Consider the following 25,706-nt stretch of genomic DNA (forward strand, 5'->3'; position numbering starts at 1 on the left):
TATATAGGGGTGGCTAGCCGGGGTGGAGGGGGGGGCCGGCTGCTCGGGGATAGGCTGGGCATCGGTCAACGGGTGGTGAGCAATTGCATTGTGCATCACTTATTTCGTACACATTATTACTATTAATACTATTATTATTATTATTATTGTTGTTATTCTTTTCCCTGTCTTAATAAACTGTCTTTATCTCAACTCACAGACTTCACTTTCCCGTTTCTCTCCCCCATCCCGGAGAGGGAGGGGGGAGGGTGAGCGAACGGCTGTGTGGTGTTTGGCTGCCAGCCGGGCTAAACCACAACAAGAACCATCACTGAACAGGCCCAGAATGCACCCATTTCTATGGCATGCACAGTCCTGCAATACCAGAGCAACCTGCAAGACCGTCTTTGGCTGCTGGGGTGACAGCAACCTAAGAAGAGGAAGGGGACCTCCAGATCCATTTGCTCCCACATCCCAAGTCTCCTGGAAGCTTCTGCTGTGCGAGCACATTAAGAGTCCAACACACAAGCAATTTTCTGCAACTCAGCAAGCTATGAACACCAGCTGACTCTGTAAGAACTTTTTACTCAAGGCCAATGTAAGGTACAATGAGTTATATTTAATATTCCTCACTGAAATGTGAGTGCAGTGTGCCTCTTTTGGGGGCTGGAAGCAGAGTGCATTCACAGAGGGTTAGCGAAGTTGATGCCCAAAACTCAGTAGGTCACAGTAACTTCATTTTGTATTGAAACCCAAATGCACCGTGACCTTGAACACCAGCAGCTTTGGTTCACTTACAGTTCCTAGCTTTTGTAGGGGAGGTGCTGAAGACCTGCAGACCTTTTTCACAATTGTTCCACCATTTGGGCCTGTACTCATCATACTGCAGGGTGCTGAGCTTGCTGTCCCCATTAAAGCTCTTGGTTCGGCTGGAAGGGACCAGCTGGAACAGGTTTTCCTGTGGGAAGTAACTCCTGGGGAAAGTCCTCCGGCCTGCAGGAGAAAAGGGGAGAGTTATGGCAAGAACACACACGCCTGCTTGGATCTGCCTATCACCACCTTCTCACATCACTGCTCAGACTCAGCGATGTACTGCCTCAAACTAAAAACAAGTTTAATGAAACTGAAGCAAAGCCCTGTGAACATTCTTAATTCAATTGAAGAGCCGTTAACAGCAGGTAGGATTACACTGAACGTAGAATGTTCCCGGAGAGGTTTGCAACAGTTTAATTACATTAGGTTTTTGTTGGGTTTTAATCACAAATAAACTCTGAACAGGCAGAGATTTACACTTCAAATTATCCCTGGCATCCCCTAAGACCCCAAAGCAAAGGACCACATCAGCAGTGCCATGGTGTCAGTGAGAGACGAAGATCATTCTGGAAGGCTCAATATGCTCTTTGCGTGTCCTTAATGGTTTTTGTTTTTGTTTTGTTTTGTTTTTTCCAAAGGAATTTGATCTTTATTCAGTTTTGCCTCCTACCACTTGCAGCCTCACACAGTGGAATGAGGAGCAGCAATGAGGTAACAAGAGCGGTCCCCAAAGCTCAGAGCTCGTTAGCTTGAAACAGCCATGAAGAGACACTGCTACCCTGAATTTGGTAGGTGATTCCCTCCAGCTCCGTGAGAAACCTGCTGTAAAGGTCACAAACCTGCATCCTCAAAAGCAATTTAGGGGAAGAGAAAGGTTGGTATCGCCAGGGATGAGAAAAGCTATCCATCCGTGTGGCTAATAAAACACCAGGCATGAGCACAGGAGATGCTGAGCACTGACTTTAACGCTTGCCATAGACACGCAGCACATCCCAACAGCAGACCTGCAGGCTCTCAGAGGGTATTGTTCAGAGTACACGAGCAAATCCCAAATTACTCACTCATTTCTCCTCCTTTTATTAGAAACCTCTCTGTCCTAAGTCTCTGCAGTCCTGGGCACTGTTACAAGCCTCCTGCGCTTCCCATCCCTACTGAGATCCCGGACCGAGCTCTTCCCTCCCCAGCCCTCCGTGATTTTCTTACCGTCGCTGTAGTCCTTGCGACTCTGGGAGAGGTGGTACTGCCTGGGGAAGGTGCCCCCTTTCCCAAACCTTTCGCAGAACGGGATGTCAAATTCTGACAGGAGGAAAGAACAGACACGTTTCTTGCATCAGCTCAGTACCAAACGCCCAGAGCGGTTCTTACAGGAAAGCATTCAGGCCGTCGTGCCGAGTTACGGGGATGAACAAGGTAACAAATTGTTCATTTGCTCAGCCAGACATTCCCCAAGGCTCGCTGAAATCTGCCCGCAGTCACATACTAAAGGGAAAATAAGGGCTAGACACCCTGCTCTTGGTCTCCCTAAAGCAAACAGAGGTTAACCACTGACTGCGGACTCCGGCCCACGCTGTTCAAAACGAGGCAAGGGATTAACACAGAACGTGTCTGGTTTCCAAGACAGACTACTACACGTCTTATTTACACGTGAAAAACACAAAAATTAGAGTGGAAACAGAACTGTCGGGCAGGGACAGGCCCGGATCTACCTAGTGCAAAATCTCCACTGTGCTATCAGCTATTTGCAGGGAACTGCAGGTATCCAGCACGTGGCTGACACGGGACAACCCCGCCCCACTTCTCAGATGCGACTCCTGGCCTACGAAAGCTGGAGAACAGCTTATACCCTCCAAACTCTTATACTTACTTCGATTAAATGCTAGAAAGATCAATTTAGAATATACAGAAGGCATTAAACGGCACCAGAGTTTTGATTAGACATGAGACTATGGATGGTCATGAGAGATAAGGATGTATATCTTAATTTAAAAAAGGGGCGCAGGAAGCCACGGCTGGTAGCACTGCATAACGTGAGACTACAATATCTGTCATTTCCCCCCCCATCTTTCACCTCCTGTTTTTCCTCCATCCAGCCCCAATGACACAGCCCGTTCTGATTGTTTGTTTGTCTTAGCCTGGGGCCAGCAGCCGCTCCTTGGAGACCGATCCTGGCCAAAGCCTCGCTGCAGCATTATTTCCCCGTGACAGCGAGGCGCGAGAGGAGCCCGTAACGGCTGAAATATGGTCAGCAAGAAAAGCAACAAGGACGGGTCAACAGGTTCTCGGCAAGCCACGTGTGGGCAACAACGCCGAGTGGCATGGCGAGGCAAAACGCCTCCTGCACCACCAGGGAGGTATTAAAACGTCAGTGACACGGGCTGACTGCAGCTTCACCTTTGCAGTTCGGTCTAGAAATGCTGCCTCTGGCCAGAAATGTGTTATCATGCTAGGGCTGACTGCCATTTATTCATTTTTAATAGCGAAAGTCATTACAACGTTACAGAGTTTCCATGACTTAACCAGCTGTTTGTAAGTGATTAAGCAGTAACCTCTGATCCCTGCGAGTTACCAACACACTTTCTCTAACACTATTCGCAGTGTTACAGATTCTGCCTCTTATTACTCCAGGTGGAAGGGGTGTAACTCCCTAGAGAGCTTGGGACTCGGTTTGTTTTTAGAGAACGTTCATGTTTAATCATTGCAGGGTCTTTTTTGATGTGTAGCATAAGCAATGGAGATGGTTTGCTTGATTGCTTCTAGTACCTTTCCATGCAGTAACATCTCTCTAGTATCTACTCTCCTCTATCCACTCTCTCCACTACATGCTCCCTGTGCTTTTAAGCAAGCACGAACCTCCAGCGATGCTTACCCATGCAGTCAAGACCGTCTTTGGGATGGCTCTTCCTTCCAGGAACAGGGGTTTGGGTAAAGGGAGGGCTGCAAAGGGGAAAAACAAAGATATACTTTATTATATTGGAAAGGCTGGGGAATGAGTTAGGAAGGGATGACGCGCAGAAAGCACAGGCTAATCGGCAAGACGCACTGGTCACCCCAGTCTACCAAACTGAGCTCTCATCCTCAACCTGCACAAGACCGAAGACTTTTTTTTTTTGGTGGTCCACGGTTTTTCCTGGGACAAACAGAAGGGATCCTGTAGCAACCAGGGTCACCAGGCTGAAAGAAAGCAGCCAAATCTGCACCGTAACACCTATGCACAAAATGGCACGGGAGGGCTGCAGATTTCTCTTCCCTCGATGCCAAGTGCTCATTTGTGCAACTCTGCTTTCTGTGAACACTGCTCAGATGTGTGGGTATACACGCTGGAGTCATTCCGTCACGCTCGATTCATGAAGGTCTCCTCTTCTCTGGAGCATCATCCCCCGCCTTTTTTGTGCAAGAAAAGCTGCACCACCACTGTGCATGTGCACCAGGAGGGAGAGAGCAGGCTCAAGGTCTTAAAATTGCATTGAGAGGATGGTAAAGCATTGAGTGGGGATCTCAGAGATCTTAACTTCATCCCGGCCTCTGTAAGGGCCAGTGAGCTGATCTGGACAGGATGTTTTTCTACTCCGCCTGCTCTCCTCTTAATAAAATGGACATGGTAGTAAAAACCTGCTTTGCAAAGTGCTCCGAAGTCTATTTGTGTCAAAACCGATCGCAGCAGGTTTGCTAGGGGGAAGAGGAATTAATTGTGTTACTTTGTCGCATCAGACTGGTCACTGTGCTCTGCCCTCTTGAGGCTAACGCCACCTCAGGCAATTGGCAGCAAGGACTCAGCTGTGTCTTGTGCAGGATCACAGAATCGCAGCACCTCCTGCGTTGGAAGGGACCCGTGAGGATCATCAGGTCCAAATCCTGACTCCAAACAGAGTGACCTGTGTGAAATGGTCACGCTTATTCCTTTTTCTGCCTTCAGGAATAGAGCCCTCCTCGTGCCTTTTCCAGCTCTCTAGACCCAATGACTGTACGCAGTCGTGAAACAAAGCCACGCTGCTCTCCTGCAGACGTGCCTGACGCTCTTCTCAGTTCACAATCAAGCGTTACAGCTCGGCTGTGCTCCTGTTGTTATCCCCAGCAAAATCTCCACAAAAGCAAAGCTGGGGCACAGAGGCTGGGAGCAAAAGAACCCAGTTTCGATGCACCCACAACAATGAGCAAACACATCACAGGAAAACACTAAAAGCCACAAAGAGGAAACGGACCCTGCTGCTGATACAGCGCGCAGAGTCGCAAACCCCAAGCGCGCTACGCGATCAACTCAGCGCAGCACAGACCTGCTGGAACGCAGCCTCGGGGCCGGACGGCAAAAGCAGCAGTGGAAAAAAAACATAAAATCCCTTTGATGAGGATGAAAAAAAAATGCATATATTGCTTCCCAAAAGGACACCGTGTCTTACACACAGCCTGCCATGCGGAGCAGCAAACGTACAGTCGCTTTGCACGTGGGAGCTTGGAGCAGCACTGACTATTGAACTGCCGCCCGCGGTAGTACAACGTGTCCCAGTTGCTTCCTGCCGAGCAGCTAAACTTAGTTGTTGCTCGTCTGGTGTCCTCAGCACCTTGACTGACACTCCTGCGGCTGCTGGCAGCCCCCGGGGGCTACCAAATTTACAGGGAGTCAGCGGAGAGCAGACAGCACGCCCGGAGAGGAGCCACGGAGAGGCTAACAGCGTGTCGACCCCGTGAGTGCAGAAAGGCAGAGGGGTAAGAGGGATCCGCAGCTGGACGAAGAGCCCAGGATCTGGTTAGGATCTGGTTTTTAGCACTCCAGATGAATTTGTTTTGCTCGGGTGCATTCTCATCCCACCAGGAACTGCAGGGGATACCAGCGCCCCCACTCCCCTCCTACTGTGGAGGGCAGGCTGTGTTTCTGCTCGTGACAGCGGTGACACGTGTAACTCACCTGTCCACAGACCTGTCCAGAGACTGGCAGCTCCCAGACAGCGACCCGTCGGGGCTGATGAAAGCTTCAAGCATCTGACAACGAAGAAAAAGGGAAAAACAATCAAACAACAGATTACAAGTCCGTAAGTCCCGTTAGTAACAGAAATCTGTACGATACAGATTTACTTGACTCCACTGAAACCGGCTGATTTACCCCAGCTGATACCGGCCCCAGCAGAGACAATATCCAGTCTAAGCAAAGTTTTCTTCCTAGAGGAAGCTCCTTTATGATGCCCTCTGGATTAGTATCCTTCCCAACTGTCATTTCAATTGTTATTCGCTAGCAGGGAACCTGAGGCAGACATAATTAGCACCCTGACATTCGAAGCACGTTGAGGAGGCAACGAGATTCAACGTGCTCAAAGAATTTGGGGGGGGAAAATTAAGTAAGAAAAAGGAAGCAGGACGGAAATGGGGTGCCCAAGGCCGAGTGGATATCGTGCAGCACAGCCAGGATCCCGGTGGCCGTGGGCTCCTGACTTCCCCGAGCAGCCCTGGCACCCCAGCCCTGCCTCCGTCCCCAGTGCTCCGCGCAGCATCACCAGGGCTTTTGGCTGCGGGGACCGCCTTGGCTCTGGCTAGCCCAGTGAGTCAAAAGCTACATTCGTGTTGCTTCCTGGATGAGCCATTGTGCTGCCCGGGGTTATTTATAGCCCGTTAGTAACAATAGAGGGTTTGTGTTGAATGGTGGACCTGGGGGCTATGTGCAGAGCCAGCCCTGGCCGGGAAAGCCGAGCCAAGTGGGGTTAAGCACCACACGGAGTCCCCCTTCGCTGGCTCCTGGACCATTAGCTCCTCCTTCCCCTGCACAGAACCTCTCTTTCCAGGGGCTGTGCCTGTGCTCTACCCACTTCACCGGTTGTCATAACAGCTCACATTGTTTTGGTGGGACGGTCCCAACGGGAAAGCCTGATTTTTCCTCTCCTTCCCACTTTTTACCCCAAAGCCTCGTGCTTCGGAGCGCAGCTGCCAAAGAGGAGCGAGACCCCTGCTAAATCCCTGTCCCCCACCTCTGCCAGGTCTCTCCCCATTGAGATGCTGAAATGGACTCCTTATTTCTCCAAAGCCTGGAAACGGGGGCAGAACTGGGAGTTGGAGCAGGGTGAAGAACCAGCCTCTGTCCATCTGCTAAGCCGGAGGCAAGGCTAAGACCCCTAAAACCTCGGTTACATCACGGGCCTGCACAGGGGCATCCCCCAAAAGGCAGCAAGCACCTAAAGCAAAACCCGTAAGTGCTTTTACCACAGGCACATACAAAAGCTGCAGTCCGAGGACGTTCTGAGGGCAAAGCCCATATGGGGAAGAGCACGGCTGCTCAATGGGAAGAGGAAAAAAAAAAAAAAGAAGAGAAAAACACAAAACCCCTTTTTTCCTGCGTTTAATCCGCCGGTGCACACATCCACCTCTGGGAGAAGGGCAGCAGGCCACCCACGGCGCGCTGCTGGGAGAAGCGAGGAGCATCTGGGAGCCTCCACCAGCAGGAGCAGAGCTCAGGCGGTGCTGGCGGAGCTCCGCTAACGGCCAGCACCACTGACTTACCCCCGAGGGGGCCCGTGCAGACCCTCCTCCTGCACGCACACGCACTTTGCCTTAATCCCGCTAAACGTGTTTGGAAGTCGTGTGGAAACAACAGAGAGCCAGCTTTTGGCTGCGAGCAGCACGAGATACATCTGCAGGCTGACGCTGCCAAGGCTCACCCGGAGTTAATTTCTCGGTTTATTAATGGCTGTACGGTAAACCATCAAAAACACAGCTTTGCCATGGAAACGCTGGCACAGCCCGCACCCAAGAACAGAGCTAGTGAGTGGGTGCTGTTGGAGGGGAGGAAACGCATGTCTCTCCAGGCAAGACCCTTGGGGGGTGTTGCAGCAGCCCGCGGGAGCGAGGCACTGCTTAGTGCCCTCCCCAAGTCCCTCCACATCCCTCCTGCACGCTGCCAGTCCTGCAAGATGCTCCCGTCTTTCTTTGCCAAGCTGTCTTGCACGCAGACAGCCCGTCTGACTTCACCCAAGCGCAGGGTACCACCTGTACCAAGCTCTTCGGAGCTACAGCTTGAGCAGAGATGCAAATGGAGAGGGAGGTGTAAGCTACCCCCCTCTGGTCCCTGGGCACTCCGGAGTTCCCCCCACCATGGCCAAACGGAGTGGACAAAGAGGTTCTGTTCCTCACCGTGCTTAAGATCTATCAGCTTTCTTATTACTGCGGGACTGGAATATACAAACTGCTTAATAAGGAAGAAAAAAGAAATGGAGGAGGGAGAGAGAGGGGAAAAAACAAAGCAACAATAAAAAAAAACAAACAGAGTCTGCAGGCAGGGCCAAGGACTGTAAGCAGAGCTCAAGCAGAAACAGCGCACGGGAAGCAGCGAGAGCTGCTGACGCCCCCAGGCTGTTGCAATCGCAGGCAATCGGTTGCTTGGCACGCTCACTGTCCTCCCCGGATCTGGGAAAGCCGCGGCCACCAGGGCCTGGCTGCTGGTGCACACGTGTGTGTGCCAGGGCTGTGCTCCTCCAGGGCTACCTGCGGTGCCACTGCACGCTGTGACCCCTGCAGCAGCTGGCTTTTAGCCCGATCTCCAGGAACCCTCTCTGTTTTCTGAGTACGTCAAGCCCAGGGGAAAAAGCTGTCCTGAGTCTCCTGCACAGGAGACCACGAGGGATTTAATGGCAAGACCGGTGCTCGCAGCGCAGCCTCCCTCAGGCCTGCCCCTGTCCCGGTTTAACCCCCGCACCGTGGCCCCACTTACGTTCTGATCCATGGTCTCGGGGATGAACTCGCCCTCGCTGTTGATGCTGGTGTAGGATCCCTGGCGAGCGATCTGCTGCTGCTCTTCAGGAACGCTGCCCGGGGGCGGAGAGCTCCGGCCAGTGTGCAGAGAGCCTAGGAGAGGGGAAAAGCACGGGTCAAGGAGAGAAGGACTTGCCACATCCGAGTCCTTCCAGTGATCGCGGACCTCCTGGAGACGCTGCTGGGTTTGAACTTGTGTGGAAGAGACTGGAGGAACGAGAGAAGCCATACTGATCACAAGCATCCTACAGAGCTTTTGCAACCGGGACAGTTTGTTTCCGCGGGACCACACAACATCCAGCGGACTTGGCTTTCAACCTACCCTGGATCCTAAGATACTGCGTCCGGGTACTCTGCTCATGCCAGAAAGAAAAAGGCTCCAAGAGTTTTGTTGCGATACAATCAGGAGAACTCAAAGCAAAAATCCCACCTCCCAGGCTTTGACCTCCAGGCATTTCCTCCCTGGATCACGTCGCTGTCTTGTTCTGCGGTATGGGAAACAGCCTGTCCGCCCACCTTCGGGTGAGCTCCACGCAGTATCGCTTAAACACTTACGTGGAAAACGATTTCCACCCAAATACCCACCTCTTCTCCCTCTTTCCCACATGAAAGAGGAGAGAAGAAACCCAGCCCTCAAATCCAAGAGCCACGGGGAGGGGAAAAGACCTATGGGATCAACCCTCCTGCCGAGGTGGGGTTATCTCCCCTGCCTGGAGGCTCCACGGCTGCAGGGGGCAGAGCCTCCACGCCAGGCAGAGCCACCTGGAAGTCCCTGGGGCTCTGCTGTGCGCCTTGCGCGCCGCAGCACAGGAGCAATGGGAGACAACTCCGCGACTTCCTTACACTGATGTCCTGTTCCTCCCTTTTATTCCCCCAAACCCACCCTAACCAATTCCCGGTGCCTTTTCTAGGTTTAGGGAGCGTTGTCCTCGCTTGGCCCAGATGCACAGGCTTGGCTTCGCTTGTCTTTCTGTAGTCCCTCCCCTCGATCCCTGGGCTGTCATCACTTCACAGCAAGGAACTGCTGACGGAGGTCTGCGCTGCTCCGTGCTGGAGCTTTAACTGGTCAGCTTTGTGCAATGCGAGCCTTCACACAACACAAAACAAGCTTTTAAGCAGACTTTTAAAAAGCCTTTTAAAAAGCACATCCTTCCCTGCACTTCTTACCCACCTCTGCAGCGTTTTTGCAAAGTCTTTTAGTTCGTCACTCCCAACAAGCTGCCACATTGCAAGAGAAAGGTACGGGGAACAGGCTTAACCCATCATGAAAAGTCATCACCGATCCATCAGCACAACACTTCTGCTGCTACTCTGCATCACGGTTATTGTGCCAGGCTGATCTCTGGCACGAATCCATCAGCACGATCAACGCTGCAAACCCGAGTCCCCACCTTTCGCTCCAGCTGATCCGCCTCAGGAGCTGCTAACACGAACAGCATCACTCCGGTATTTAAGATCACTAAATGAGGCCTGCTGGATTTCTACCAGATACATGGATATCTCTGTCCCATGGCTCAGCTCCCTCCAGCCTCCTCGCTCGAATTTTAAAAATAAAACTCATATGGCTTCGAGTTCTGTTTGTTCTTCTTCCTATTTTCTCCTTCACAGATTTCCTGCAGAACACAGCAAGGGAAAAAAAAAAAAAAAGCCCAACTGAAGTAAGGCCAAGATCAAGGAGAGAGAATCTCTCGAGCGCTGCGGCACACATAATGAACTGGCTTTCCCCCAGCCCTAAAAACAAAACCAGTTGGGAAGTACGGCATCCTCTCTGGGAAGATAAACAAACAAGCGTTTAACCATTTAGGGTTATCGTCCCCTCGTTTGCTTAGCAGATGTCAACCCAGAAGGCTGCGGGAAGAAATTACGGTGGCTCTTGCTCCAAAAAGCTGCTAGGTGATTTGATGTGGCGTTCCTGCTGCATCTTAGCTCTGCTGAGCATCTATTTCTGCTGCTATGAGGCTTGGTCTGAGCGTGCAGTGACGTTATCTCACTGCAACAACCCACCCGTCGCCCAGGAAGCCTTCAAGCCATGTTTTACAAAAAGCTGACCGTGCCTTGTTTGATTTCGAACCCAGGGAGCTGAGTGAGACCTATCACAAGAGTGAAGACTTTGCATGAGGTCACATCAAGCCTCTGCCTGTAACAGCTCCTCCCAGTCACCAAGTCGGCTGTGTTTGACCTTCCAGCACCGTGTTTCCTGCCCAAACCTGTGAAAGGGGACAAGACGCTAGCCATTTCCCAGCAGGCGGGGAAGTTAAACAAAACACTCAGGCATTTGCATGCCTGGAAACTGCTGGACTGAACCAGATCCCTTTCTGCTAGGCTACTCGGGTGGAGGGGCTGCTCCAAGTAGTTTGTGCAGCCTCCCACCCCCGGGAGCACTGCTGCCCCAGGTCGCTGCTGCTTTGAGTCCCCACATGCACTGCGTGTGCCCACCTGCCATGGGGGGACGGGGAGGCTGTCCTGGAGCCTACAGGATCACATTCCCCCAGCGGGGAAGGGGCAGGCTCTGAGGCACTTGTTTATAAGCCAAACGCCGGCCAGATCTCAGCAGTTCTTTTCAGGCTTCCTGAAGTCGGAGAAACTCTGCGGATTGGCACCAGCTGAGCAGCTGACCTCGATTCCCCTTTGCAGCAAGGTGCTTTGGGACGGAATCCCGTGTTACACGCACTGATGTAAAGTCCTATACTCGAGACCAGAGCACAGCATGTCCCAAGCAGGGCGAACCAGGCCAGCACGGAGACTTAGAGTCACTGCTGGCATCTGCTGGGGTTTTTCATGTTCCCTTCTGTTATTTTTATTTAAGCAGCGTCTCTCATGCTGTATGTGCAGAGCTCTTGGTGCTGCACGTACAGCCAGCTCCCCCGTGCCAGGCTTGGCTTCCCTCTGCCTCCTTGTTCCCCGGCTTCACCCTTTCCCTGCCCTGGCAGATCCTTCCCAAAATGTCACCTGTCGCAGACCGGCATCAAGCAGGAGTCCTGATGGAGGAGACAAGCCCCTTAACAGCGAGGGAGGGCTTGCTGACAGCTGCCTATGCGCCCAGCCGCAGCGAGTCCAAGAATCAAATGAAGGACTTGACATCAAGATGTGCCATTCTTCTGAGCCCTGGTGGAAACACGGGGCTCAGGACACAGCAGCACAATAAGCAGAGAGAAACCTGCAAGAAATGTCTTACTGATGAGCCGTGGCTGCCACGGGGAGGTGTGAACAGATCGACCACATCTCCCTTGGCTTCTTTTTCAGTGGGACCCCTGCAAGTCTTCCTCCTCTCTGTGCTGATCCTCTGAGGACGGATTCCTACACCTAAATTTAAGGCAAACTTTAGGGTATGTGTACACTAATAAAGTGGGACAGAGCCCATTTTCTAGTCCTGAGGCAGCTGGCATGATGAACAAAGCCCAATTCTCCTCCTCCTCTCAGAACAGGCAGGTTTCATCCGTCCTGACTCCTGCAACAGGTCCCCATGCTACCCCGATTTGTACCTGGGCAGATTTTGGTCAGGAAACATGGTAATGATTAAGCAACCTCATCAACTGCCAGCCTGTGCTCGTGCCTTGGCGCCATGAATTTAACGGCACAGATGTTGCCATCACGCCCACGTTTCTCCGAGTCATCCGGCCAGCCTGTGTGCCAGCAAAGCCTGTGTCCCCCACAAGTGCCCTTGTGGTGTTTTCTGCATTTAGGGACACCACGTTCCCTGTGGGGCGTGGACGGAGCTTCTCACCCACAATCAAAAGCCCTGATGTGAAGAGCGAAACGAAGCCTTGCTCTGCACCATCTCTTCCCACAGGTCACGGTTTGCCTCCATGGAAAAAAAAGAAAACAAAACTTGTGGCAAATGTTTCCTCTGAAACGGTGATTCCAGAATGGAGCTCTTGAAAAGTTTGTGGACAATGTTGCGAAACGTGGATTTTCTCTCAGTAAATAAAAACAGCCCTCGGTTATCTGAAAGTTTAGAACCCCAAAAGGTCTTAGCCAGAGTTTTTCTGACAGTCAGCTGAACATTTTCAGATGCTGGTTACAAAGAGACTGGAACATTTTCCACTTCCAAAAAAAAAAAAAGGTGGAGTGGGGGGAGGGATTTTCACTGAAAATGTTTACGAAAAAATAAGAAAATGTTGACTTTGCATGAGGTTTTTTGGGGACATGGAGTGAAGACATTTTCTGTCCAGCAGAAGCAAAAATAGCCAAATCTTCCCCAGAACATCTGCCCCCCTTCCAACATGCTCGTGCCAACGACATGCAGTTTTATTAGTTTTTGCTGCTGCTATCACAGCGGAGTCAGCAGAAAAACACGAGACATCTCAGAAGCACTGAGAACATGACCCTGAGCCACCTCTTCCTGTAACATCACTTTGAATCTCCTTTTAAATGTGGTTTTAAGGGAAAAGCTGAAATGAGTTGAGATCCCCACGTGCTAGCAACTGCTTTGATGACAGCAGAAGCAAACACTACGAAATATCTTGCATCTGCAAGTGGAGAGAAGATTCTCCTACAGAAACTCCAGCCTCTTAGGAGGCTTTTTGATTATCCACCAAATCGAATGGAATAACCTGTGCAGGGAAACACAGCGCAGGATTATCTGTCTGTCTAAAGCCTGACCGTCAGCTCTGTTCCATCTGACATGCTGCCCTCCCTTTCAGCTCGCTGAAGTTTCTGTCCAGCTACTGGATAACCCAGTTCTGACTCGAGAGGTCAAGAAAAAGAATCCGCTGGACTGCAACCACCTCCAGCAAGTGGGCTGTGGTAGCTTCATACGGAGCCCAAAGAGCTCCAAAGAGGCCTGGTGGGCTGCTACCATGCAGGTCTGTGGCAAGCTCTGTTCAAACTAAGAGCAAGACTTGTGGTTTGCACAGAAATAAAAGAGAGGGATGGCTGTGGCAAGGGCAACTGAACTATGCAAAAGCACCAAAGATACTGCTTTGGATGTAGTTTGCATGCAACCAGCGTGCAGACTGCCTGAAGGTGCCAATGTTAGCACGCTCTGCAGGCTACACCTGGTGCTGCCCAGTCCTCCTCCTACGTCACCCCGATTAAACCAGCACGTTACGCTCCCCGTTCCACTCTGCTGCTCAGGCATCCCCTCAAAGCCTCTCTGCACACAGAATCACAGAATCGTCTAGGTTGGAAGAGACCTCCAAGATCACCGAGTCCAACCTCTGACCTAACACTAACGAGTCCTCCACTAAACCATATCACTAAGCTCAGCATCTGAATGTCTTTTAAAGACCTCCAGGGATGGTGACTCAACCACTTCCCTGGGCAGCCCATTCCAATGCCTAACGACCCTTTTGCAACTCTTCCTTTGCCTGCCTTACCTACAGGATGCTCTTCAAGGTCTGGGCCCCTCACAGGCGGTGGAGCAGACCTGGTCAGGGATTCTCTTGGTACTACAGCTGCTCCAAAACAGCAGGAAAAAGCCAAAGCGTGGCATATAGACTATTGAGAAAGTCTAACTTTGCAAGGATCAATTTTCTCACTAGCACAGCTACACACAGGATCAATTCTGCCTCTTACACTCGGTTCACACATCAGTGACAGTTCACGGTGCCACAGCTCGTCACTGGTTTATGTTAACAGCTTAGCTAGTGCCAAAAAAAAAGACCTTCAGAGATGTTTTGCTCAAGCAGTTTCTGCTGAGGCTCTGTGCGTTGCCATGTACTCGTGTCTGCATTTCATTCAGAACCATCTACAGACTCTGCCAGACTCTGGGCAAACTCTCAAGAGCCATGCAAGCTAGAAAAAAAGTACTATAGAAAAATCGATCCTTGGCACATCCCAGCAACAGGACCAAAGAGAGCTCTGGTACATGCAGCACCCACACCTGGCTTCTTTAAGAGTTGGGCATAGCTGCACGAGAGGCTAAACTGGACCTACCCTAGAAGGAAATTTCTTTCTATATCATTGTCTGAGCTGCAGCAAACCAAAGGATATGTTATCAAGGCAGCGCAGGCTATGAGAAAGGACGAATCCTTGGAGAACAATACTCTTTGCTGCACAGAGAAAAGAGTTTGGAAGCTTTCACTGCTCTATTAATACAGATGCTCTTTGGAGGTGAAGGATATCTTCGTGTATCGGAGAGCCCCACTTTACTCAAGGCCTCTGCTGCTGCTGTTCCTAGAGATGTGAAATAATTGGATGAACACACTGGGGCTCTGTAGAAATTACCGTGTAACCATCACCCACGGGTGTAGCAGAGAACATTCACTGCTAGACAAAATCACTAAGCCTGCCTGTTGTAACGTGGAGACTGACACCCCCGCTATACAGACAGGCTGCTTTACCAGTGCTGCACAAGACATCTCTCTACAAAATCCTCCAAGGATTCTCGCACAAAAGGTCCTACAGACAGACTATCTTGTCATTTCAAAACGCTCAGAGTATTTCAGAAAGCAATAAAAGCACAAACTCAGGCACAGAAAACAGAAGAAAAGACCACATAAGGCTATAGATCCTCACTCTTCACTTTGATGAAGCTCAAATTCACTTGAAGTTTTTATCACTACGTTTTCCCCCTCACACTACACCTCAGATCCTCTGCTCTTCCTTAGTTTCCATGCCTGACTTGACTTGCTGCTCACCACAACCTTGTCCATCCTTGCACTTTCTTCCTCAGGCTGAGGATAAGCTGTAACTGCACTGAAATACTGGTGGAAGCCCTCAGGGTAGACAGCAGACCATAATACTTACAGGGATTGTGATGGGAAAGGGAAAGGGGACGGTGGCCCTACTTGTAATAGCACCAACACCCCACAGAGCACCACATTTCACCGACCTGTTGAGTACTTCCGCGTCCTCTCGGAGTCCTTGTACAGGGATCCCATGATATCCCCCATGGATCTGGAGATCCTCATCTCGTGCTGTTTGCTGTTGTTCGGCTGGAGGAGCTGGGAATCAGACAAAGGGAACGATCAGACTCTGCCAGAGGTCAGACCCCTTCGCAGATGCACCAGGTGAAATCCTGCATTTGACTCCTTTTGGCCATACTACCCAAGAAGCATTAAAAAAAAAGATGTATGTGTAACCTAGAGGGACCCAAAAATCACTCACAATTTACACCTGTTATTAAAATATTGTAAAACAATAAAATTGAGTCCCAGTCAATAAAGATAAATACAGACATATGACAAATAGACTGTTCCTGCACTGCATTATTTCAGGATTGATACAGAGATTGATGCTTGCCCTAAACCCAAGTTTGTGATCCCAAAATGAGAGCTTCTCCTCCATGCTCCCTGTACTTCAGTGGCAGACCAAGCACTGCAGAGGTTCCTCTCTAACAGAGCAGAGGAGCAGACAGCGAAAAATTTGGCTTTGCTAGGGAATACAGGTAAGTAGGACTGCAAAGAATTTCAAATCCAGCCGGTAACTTAAGTGTAGTCTGAGTTATATTGGCAAGACTTGGTGGTGGACAAGTCTTACCAATGTAACGTGCTACAGTGCGTTGTGATTTTGTGATGACTTTATGCACGACCTGCAGAACTGCATCCCCTTACATGCAGTACATGTTTACATGCTTCAGGAAAAGCGAGACCAACTCCAAAGGGATACGTGAATCTATCTGGCTGCCCTGCTCTGAAGTAGCTAACTTCTAATACTGCAACATTCCTGCAGCTGCTAGGAACAAGTGGACTTAGGAAACCCCAATGATGGCTCAGTTTCCCTCTGAGACTCGGGTCCCTGCTCCTTTTGGGAGGCTCTCAAAAGGAGCAGAGGAAACCCAAGTGCTGCAAGCACCAGCAGCAGCGTAAGGACAAGCACTGTGAGTTTCAAGACTCTCAGCCTCTCCTGTACTTCTAGGAAATACAAGGAAGAAACAGAGTTGCAACATCTGCAAATCTCTTGTTTTACAGCCTGTGCTTGGGGCAGAACGACATGTGCTTTGGCAAGACACTCCGTGCAGGCGAGGTCAAGCTAACAGGCTTAACTGCAAAACCACTGAGCTCAGGGAAAATAAATAAATAAAAATAAATTTTTAAAAAAAAGACAGTCCTGCATGACACTGAAGGATTCTCTGGGTTGTTCTCCGTGGCCGTTAGCATTTCAGCACCACAAGGAGGGAACGGTCCCTGTGCTGCCAACCGGCACGGTAAGAGCCAGCACCTCCTCCTGCATGCGGAGAGGATGCAGAGGAACGGTGACAGCCTCCCCAGGCCAAAAAACAAAGAGGAATCCCTGGGGGCTTCCTAGTTTGAGGATCAGTACAGCATTTAACCCTTTAGAAGTTGCAGGAGGAGCGGGAGGGGGCTGAGCTCAGTCTCCAGGCTGCTGCCACAGGAAGATTTCAGAGCAGCTGAGGCAGAGCAGGGCAGACCCCCCCGAGGACCAGCTCGCCCTCCGTCAGGAGACTTGTTTCCACTCCCCAACGCAATAACAAGGCGCCTCGCTTCGGACACAAAAGAGCAGAGAAGGTGAAGAGCTCACATTCGCTTTCTTTGGAGCGCTCACAAGGATCCGCAGGCTCTTCAGGGAAGGGCTCAGCTCCAACTGTTCCAGCGCTTTGTCCAAGTCTTCCTGAGATTTCAGGGGGATCAGGAGCTGGAAGGGATTGAACAAACACCGGAGCACGGCAGTGTCACACCGTTGGGTAAACAAAGGAAGCCAGATCCTCGCGGTGAGCAGCTTGGGAATCGGGGGACAAGGGAGGAACCCAAGGAGGCGGATGGAAAACAGAGACCCCATGCCCTCCAGCTTGTCGAGCTCTAGTGTTTTCTTCCAAGTTCTCATCTACCGTGGAACAGACACAAAAATCACAACAAAAACCATCTGCGAGGAGGGAGCTTAAAGGTCACATCACCGATTCAGCTAGCGGTCAGAGGAGAGGGCTGAGACGAAGCCTTAGGCTTGCCGCCTGCTATTCTGGGGCTGCTCAGATCTTGGAGTTTGTAGACAAGACCTACTGCTATCCCGCGCCAAATCAGCCCCGCGCATGAGAGGAGTCTGGGTTTCCTCCCTGGAAGACAGACGTGCAACGGTGCTCCAGGAAAAGCAGCGAGCTGCACCCAAGCATTTACCCTGGGAGAACCTCAGCGGCCTCCCTGCTGCTGCAATCGGTGCTCCTGTGCACTGACACAGCCTCCCTAGTGTCTGGGCATCCGATGGAACCGGGGAACACCTTGCAAACCAGCCTCAAACTCTTTGATGTGAGAGGTGTGCACCGCTTTCCCTGCAAGAACAGCTTCTTTGACACCCAGCAGGAGAAATTCAGCTCCGCTCTTTAGAAGGTCAACAGAGCAGTGCCCCGCTTATCAGGCAGCTAAAGGTCCCGCTGTGAGGGGCAGACTGTTTCCCTCCTGCCTCCCAAGGGAATCTGACCCCCTGGCATCGCTGTGTGCTGTACCACGTCCTGCAGACGGACTGCAAAGCTCCCAGTGCCCAAAACACAACTATTTGCCCCCCCCCCCCCCCCGCTTCTGGGGCACTCTGCCCAATATCATAAAAAGCAGGCTGCAGACTCCGTAGGTTGCCTAGGGCGCTGGCACCGAGTGCAGCCAGCGGAGCACGTTATGCTCCTGCCTGTGCCAAAGTACACATGGGCTCTGCCTACCAAAGGGACCGAGTGGCCGCAGCTCCCAGTAAAGCCCCACCGGCCTTACTGGGAGCCACGGCTGCCCTGCCCTTCTGAAAGGCAGCTCTCTGGGTGCTCAGAGTTCATGCCCCAGCAAACACGCCTCAGATCCACTGCCCGGGAAGACGATGCTCAAAAGGTGCCTGTGTCTCCCCTTTTGATCCCAAGGTGTTGCCACCGGTTTGGCTGTTGGCCTGTAGGTAAATACGCCTCAGACTGCGTGCAGTAAGGCGAGGGCTTTGGGGATGAGCAGGTCAAGGGAAGGCCTTGGCCAACAGAGACAAGGTTTCATGTCAGGAAACTCCTGCAGTCACCTCTTCCACCCCAAGACCACAGCCTGAGCCTGCCAAGCTTCGTTTCAGGTGTCTGCGTGGCTGCTGTGTGCGAGCACCTCAAGGTTTAGGTCGTGTTTCTCCTCTCCTGGGTGAAAGGGAGGTCATCTTTCATCCCCGTTTTGCAGACAGGGAGCTGGGCCGTACACAGGCTACCTATTTTAGAGGCTAAGCGCCAGGCTTAACGTCGTCATCCCTCAAGAGATCAAAGCTGTGGATAGGAGAGAGGCCTGAGCTTACACCTACCTAAGCATCAAACTCTAGGCTGAGCCAGGGGTGTTCTTCTGGTTTAAGGTATGCAAACATGGTTGATAAATTTCTACAAAAAGCCACAAGAGACTCTAGATCAAAGCTTTCAGCACACTCACCCAGGAAGAGGGTGAATTAGGTTGTGCAGCCTTTGTCCAAAAACTATTTCAATATTTGTGTGTCAGAAAAGGCCTCTAGGAGGAACCTGAGAAAGCCCTGCCACAGAGCGCACTGCAGCCTGTCAAGGAAGGGACTCAAATCCTCAACCAAACCAGATGAGGGAAAATTCAAGAAGATGACTGTTGCCTCCCAAGCAACGATCCTGACCAAGTGGGGTTTAACAGAGAACACCAAAACCAGTCTTGTCTGGGCTGGGCCTCCCAAGCCAGGCTGGAAATAGATTCCCAGTACTGGTTGTATGTGAGGGGAAAGTGCTCACCAGGCAGGTACCAACCATTCGAGGCTTTCAAAAGGTTAAACCACAGTTCACGGTTAAACTTTGGGATCTTTATGAATCACCCAGGGTCAGAGCAGATATTAGACAGAAACAGTATTGACTACGTCTCCAAATCCTGAGCAGCTGTCCATGTACAGCCTGTTTCCTTCAGCAGCAGAACCTGAAGGAAATTCTCTCGGTGTTCTGCTTAAACCTCTTGAAGTTCACAAGGATCCCACAGATGCATCAAAAAAATGCAGGAAAGCCTTCTCTTGACTACTTTCCCAAACAGAAACGAGACCAGTGGAGACCTGCTCTCCCTCATTCCGCCCACGAGCAAGATTTAACTCTGAACTGCAAGCACAGTCCCACACTGCTCACCCATCTCCTTACCGAGCTCCTCACAAGTGTTCAGAGCTGCAACCCCTCAGCTGCTGCTGTGAACACAATGTTCTGCAGGTCACTCCATCTCGCTCCAGGATCACACCATTAACACATTTGCATGCCTGCTCCAGAGGAGCCAAAAGTATCAGGCAGAAATTACCCTCCTGTAAAAGGGCCTGGAGCCAGTATTTAGCTTGGCTTTACCTATTACCCGCATCTGGCAAGTAGATTTTGCTCCTTTTGGCTTCCAGACTGGGGCACATATGGATATCAGGAACGGATATCTACTGGGCATGGAACTAAATATAGGTCCATGCAGGACCATGGCAGCAAGGTGAACGTAACCGGCTTTATTCTGCCTACAGAGCAAGCATTCATGGTGAACAGCAGAATTTACCCACACAGAATTTTCACTAAGTGCAGTTTATTGAATTTTCTTCTTGCTTTTCAACAGCATACTCCACTGTAATCTGATGTTGTAGTAAGGGACTTGGTAGTCAGTCCTCTGCAGGCTAAGAAAGTGATTTCACAGGGTGAGTTTTCACCAACCACAGCTTTATTGCTAGGACTCACTGCGTAAGACACTGCAGAAAGCCAAAGAATAGTAGGAAACAGGGTTGGGGAAAAAGCTGAGAGGTCAATTAGTTCATCTTCCTGCCCAATGCAGGACTGACTGGCATCAACAATTCTCGACAAATGTTTGTTAAATATGCTTTTAAACAGCCCTCCCCCGCAACAGAGCTCCTACCGTTTCCCTAGGCTTTAACTCTCCTCAGCCTTCTGAAACGATGCTGAGAAGAAGTGACGGTTGCCTCAAAAGCAACGCTCAAAGGGAGGTCACAGAGGGGAACTGGTGGCACACAGAGGTTCAGTGATCTGCTGCCCACAGTCACATCACAAGTTGGTGACAGAGACGGGACAGGGGAACACTTCGCCACACCTGGAGCAGCTGGTGAGCAGTGCACGCAGACCAAATTCAGAGAGCATTTGCTGTGGAAGACACTCTTCCAAGCCATAACACAGCCAGCTTTCTAAAAGTCACCACACCGTGCTGCCCATGGTCAGGCACGATTTCGCTGTGCTGCTGCTCAGAAGGCTGAGAGCAGCCTACTGCTAACGTGCAGACATGCCCTGTGTGGTACACCCACAGCCAGGCCCCACTCTTATCTACACCAGCCCAAACCCGTTGATTCCATGGGCCCACCAGGATGTGAATCATGCGTGCCCCTGCTCCACCCAGCTGGCATGCTCATCTCGCCGACCTTGGCTTCAGGACTCCCGTCTCACTAGGACAGGGACTGCCATTTAGTAAGATTTTGTATGGGACCGCTGCACTCCGTGTTATTTCGGCCTACAAGGCGCTATGGCAAGTGAAACATCCAGTAGCTAAGAAGAATTGCTACAGAGCTCCCTTTGAGTATGAAGAAAGGGTGAAACATGTCCTTGGAATGAGTCTGTGAACAAGCTACCTCCGAGACTTGAAGATGTGAGACTAAACAACAAGGCTGAGAACACGCTACAGGCCCTGGAGGATCACCATGTGGACATACAGTTTATTTCCCCAAAGGTCAGTGTTTGTTTATAGTGTTTCTACAACAACCACCCTGAATTGCTACTGCTTCCCAAATGTATAGTTTCTCATAAAGAGGAATTCTGATGTATATAAAAACAACAACAAACCATTGAAGGTCCTCCTCATCCCTATGAAGTTAGGACTACCCAAAGGCCTGCTTACGGTCCCGCTATGTTCTCTGCACATGCCCAGGATTACAGTCTCTAAAATAGGATAAAACGCATTATTTAAGCTTCTGTTTGCTGTTGTTGGAAAAAATTCCTCTCTTCCAGTGGAAAGAAACCTGGAATGAAATGAGTCATTCCTGGAGAATTCAATGGCAAGCTTTTCCCGGGAGGGCTGTCAGAGAATGCCCGAGATTAGAAACCAGACCGCATTCAAAGCTAAAGCCCAGAGGACACTTTGGTATCATGAGGTATCTATTAATAAAGAATAGCAACTTCTGTTGGGTTAAATCTTAACTGAAAGGGGAGGGGAAGGGGGGGTTGCTCACAAGAAAACTTTGAGCGTACCAAAACTGACGCCAAGGATTGCCCCCTTCTAGGTAAAGGCCCTCAGCAGCAGCCTGCATATGCTCCTTTCAGACCTAGTGCTGAGCTCAAGGAACAGGTTGAAAAAAATACAGTGGCCTTTGTTAAGAGGAAGGGCAGAGTAGAAAGGTCTTCAAGCCTTAAAATGCAAGGATCGCAGAGGGAGGGTTTCTTGGTCATCTGAATGTGGCCACAGGACCTGCTAGAGGAACCTACACTGATGCGTATTTCACTGCAGACCTATTCACAAGAAAATGCACCGGGTTCTGCCACTTCAGGGTGAAACAAAATCACTGCTGGATAAAAGTATGCTGGTTTAGTCACACTGTCCCTCATGCTCTGGACTTCCGCATGCTCCTGAAACTGCTCCCAAGATGAAGAGGCTTCACATCCAACCCAAGCACGCAGTAGTCTACTTCCACTTCGTGTGGCTCTCATGAAAGCCATTTGGTCTCAGCTGTGCTGTTCTCTGCCCCATGTGTGCCCTCACCACCCAGAAACACTCTGAAATTTGGTCCTATTGCCCAAGTGGTGTTCATGGAGAAACATCTGCAGCTGCTGACTGTGCAACTAGACGGACAATGTCTCCATCACCTCCCTGAGTTTGAGGACTTGCTTTCTGGGGGAAGGTCAATGTACTTATCCCATCAATTAATAGGCCTTAACTGAAATTATTTTAAGAAGAAAGCCTGGCTTGGAGTCAGAGAATACAACTGAAACGCATCTGGCCTACTAGCCAGAAATACATCTGCCTACTAGCTGGAAGCCACAGGGTAAGACTACGTTTCTTCACATACACGTACAACACTAAATCATGGCCTTCAGAACAAACTACAGCTCAATTCCAAAGTGAGCAGTAGGTGCCCTAAAATTATCTTTTAGCCATAAAGAGAGGAGTACCTCATTGTTCACACAGACTAAGTCCATCGTCTGTCCGAAAGCATCCGTGACTTTCTGCACCACTTCTTTGAATTTGACTGGTCTTGGAAACTGGATAATCCTGTATTTGCAAACAAATATAACAGTAGTATAGAGTTAGTAAGAGCATATTGGGATTCAGTATTAGACTGACAATTCAGAAATAAGGACTGGTATTCTTCTATCACAAAACACAGAGCTTGCTCCTTGCTCTTACACTCAAAAATGCTGCTTATCTGCTACGCCCAAGAGGAGACTTGACTTACCCTTAAAGAATATCTACCAAAAATCCTAGTGCAGCTCCTCTGTTCCTTCCCCTGCTGTGTTTACATGTTCAAAAGAAGAAAGTCCAGCAGCATTTCATGAGAGAAGCCCTAGGGTCACACATCAGCGAGTGATTTATCACCTCCATTTTCAGCAAGTGCCTCTGAACAGGGAGCAGGGATGGAATGGTGCAGTTTGGCATCCTGTGACTCTCCTGTACCATCACATGCAGCCACTCAAGACACACGTATCAGCAGGTACAGGCTAGCCCTACACTGATATTACTTGAATTTTCTTTGTTTCTCCCATGCAATTTTGACCATCAGTCTGTGAGTTTCCGACCCTGTGTTCTGCCCTGCCACATTCACTGAGCATCGAGCAGCGGTGATTCCATGAAAATGTCAAGTAGGGAAGGGCGTGCAAGCTTTAACTCCCAGCTCTATTTTTATGGGACCCGTGCCCAAAATCTGGTTATCTTAAGTAAGTGTCATAGGTTGCTAATCAAAGGACATATTTCTGTAGACTTGCAGCTCAGCTGCAGTTCAGCAAGGCTCAAGAATTTAAAAGAGAAAAGGATCCAAATGGGCACCCTACGTCCCTGGTAAGAGGCATTTAATGACTTCCAGTTTGGAACCACTTTGAGTGCATGCAAATCCCAGGAGGTACTATGGAGAACAGGATGATGAGGCAAGGCTCTTGCATATAAAATTGTAGTTGATTTCAGGGGAATTAATCCTGCTGTGAGCTCATCTGCAGCTGGCTGAAGTCAGTGGGACATTGTTGGGTAAAAAGGGTAATTTGTCCCTGTACACAGAAAGGGACTGGGGTGGGTACATACCTTTTCTCTCCTTCATATTCAAACTTGATCCTGACATTTCGCTGCTGAAATTAAAAACAAAAAACAGTTAGGTCCCAAACTGTGTCCCAGACTGACAGGCAGATCCAAACCGCAGAGCAGTTCTCAGGGAGACTCCCCTAACTCTGCTGGGTGTCTGATCTATTTAGGGCCAAGTTTCCTGCTGGACTTTGGGGAAACTCCACTGCTTTGCTAATAAGTGTACTTGCCAAAAAAAAAAGTCTTCTGTAAACAAGAGGACACTTACTCATGTTAAGAGGATGGGACTAGACTCTTTTTGGTTGTGCCCAGTGACAGGATAAGAGACAACGGGCACTAACTGAAGCACAGAAAGTTCCACCTGAACATCAGGAGAAACTTCTTTACAGCAAGGGTGACAGAGTACTGGAAGAGGTTGGCCAGAGAGGTTGTGGAGTCTCCTTCTCTGGAAATATTCAAGACCTGTCTGGACACAATCCTGTGCAACGTGCTCCAGGCGACCCTGCTCGAGCTGGGGGCTTGGACTAAATGATCTCCAGAGGTCCCTTCCAACCTTAATCACTCCGTGACTCATCTGTATAATATTAATAAATTGCACTTAGACAAGGGCAAAAGGGCAAGAACCAAAGTATATCAGGCATCACTACTCCATACACAATAATTATGCACCCTGAACTCTAGCTCACCTCAGGAGAAACCTTTAGATTTGCCCAAATAAGTTCCAGTGGATTAATGGGCAGACTGGGAACACAACCACACAGACACCAGTAAAAGCCACTTCTTCCCTCCTCTATTTGTGTATATTTAGCAGCTATCGTAAGACCGAAAGAAGCCTTTTCATTCATTCAGCTTCTCAGACTGAACCTGAGCCAAGCATCCCTCCAGCATCCCTTGGCTCGTGCCAGGACTTTCCAATGGCATCCAAGGCAGATCAAAAACCCTTTTACTTCCCAGACCACGTTGTCACCCCAGTTAACCAGGGCTCTGCTCCCACTAATCCACACAAGCCTCCCCCTAAAAAAGGCTTTCTTCCCATGGAGAAAAAAACACTCGCCACCTCCTTCAAAAGTACAACCCCAGGGAGGACTCGGTCCCTCACCACCAGGGATAATCCCTGACTGGGTGGATGACAGCCCTTCCTGAGCGAGGGCCTTATCTCTAACCCTGGATTTCCAGCGCATGAAGGCACACTTTCCATCCTCTCAGAGGGAAAGCAGAGCTGCAGCAAAACAGCTTTGACTCTAATGAGGAAAATGAGCTCGCTGGGTGTCCTTAGGTTTATTTTAAATGGGCAGCTCCCTCAGCTCTGCAAACGCCCAACGAAGTTCAGGAAGTTGAGCCTAGAGGAGACTCAGTCAAAAAGCTTAAAAACCCTGGCAGGTAGAGGGTAGCACACTGCATCACCTGGAACACATCCTTTTTAGCTCTGCTTGTGGCATTTCCAGACAGGACTGGAAGAATTAATCCTGGGACCGTCACAAAATGGGGCTTTTCAGCAGCATTAGAGGCACTCACATCACCTCAGTGTCTGCAGCCAGTTCTCCAGACCCACGATGTTTGGACAAACTCTAGGTTTACTTCTAGAACCAGGCCCAAACCATAAAAATACCAATCCAGGTATTTTTGGACAAACCAGTCCAAAATTGAAAAGAAAAGATGACCACAACAGACCAATGTTGATGGTCCAATCACTCTTGAGAGACAGCCAAATATGTGCGGGATTGCCAATTTTGATTTTAAGTTCGGAAAAGAAAAAAAAAATAAATAAAATAAATAAATAAAAAGAGAGAAATGGGCTCTCATGCTATTTTTTATTTAATTTATCTGAATAAAATATTCAGATATTTCATCTGAACAGGGCCTGACTAATTCACCTTTCCTGGATGCTGGAAGCAAATCAGCCAGAGTGGATTCACAGCATGCAACCCTGTAGAGTCCTTTTCCAAAACAAGAGAAAAATCAGGACAAAGAACTTTCGAGGTTTCTCCTTACAAAAGAGCAGGACGTGTAAGGGGAAAAGCTCACGCAGCTCCAGCCTCACTGCAGGAAACCTTTCAAAACACAGGTTTCACTTTCAGCGCAGACCTGAAAGCTGCA

General features: G+C 50.0%; 1 protein-coding gene across 5 annotated transcripts in view; it reads right to left on the reverse strand.

The window, feature by feature from the left end:
- The window catches only part of LOC121064539 (mitogen-activated protein kinase kinase kinase 3-like), a 77,979-nt gene that overhangs the window by 7,852 nt on the left and 44,421 nt on the right, over positions 1-25,706 (reverse strand). For 3 of the 5 annotated variants that reach the window (XM_040546178.1, XM_040546180.1, XM_040546179.1), the window contains exons 4-12: positions 23,613-23,656; positions 22,493-22,592; positions 16,945-17,058; positions 15,296-15,407; positions 8,480-8,613; positions 5,693-5,766; positions 3,659-3,726; positions 1,996-2,088; positions 778-972 (exon numbers count right to left, since the gene is read on the reverse strand). In XM_040546178.1, coding sequence (XP_040402112.1) covers positions 778-972; positions 1,996-2,088; positions 3,659-3,726; positions 5,693-5,766; positions 8,480-8,613; positions 15,296-15,407; positions 16,945-17,058; positions 22,493-22,592; positions 23,613-23,656 — 934 coding nt within the window. The remainder of the gene's footprint in view (positions 1-777; positions 973-1,995; positions 2,089-3,658; positions 3,727-5,692; positions 5,767-8,479; positions 8,614-15,295; positions 15,408-16,944; positions 17,059-22,492; positions 22,593-23,612; positions 23,657-25,706) is intronic. The other 2 variants (XM_040546181.1, XM_040546182.1) reach the window with 2 other exon arrangements.

The sequence above is a fragment of the Cygnus olor genome, chromosome 2 (genome assembly GCF_009769625.2).
Source record: "Cygnus olor isolate bCygOlo1 chromosome 2, bCygOlo1.pri.v2, whole genome shotgun sequence".
Taxonomy (NCBI): Eukaryota; Metazoa; Chordata; class Aves; order Anseriformes; family Anatidae; genus Cygnus; species Cygnus olor.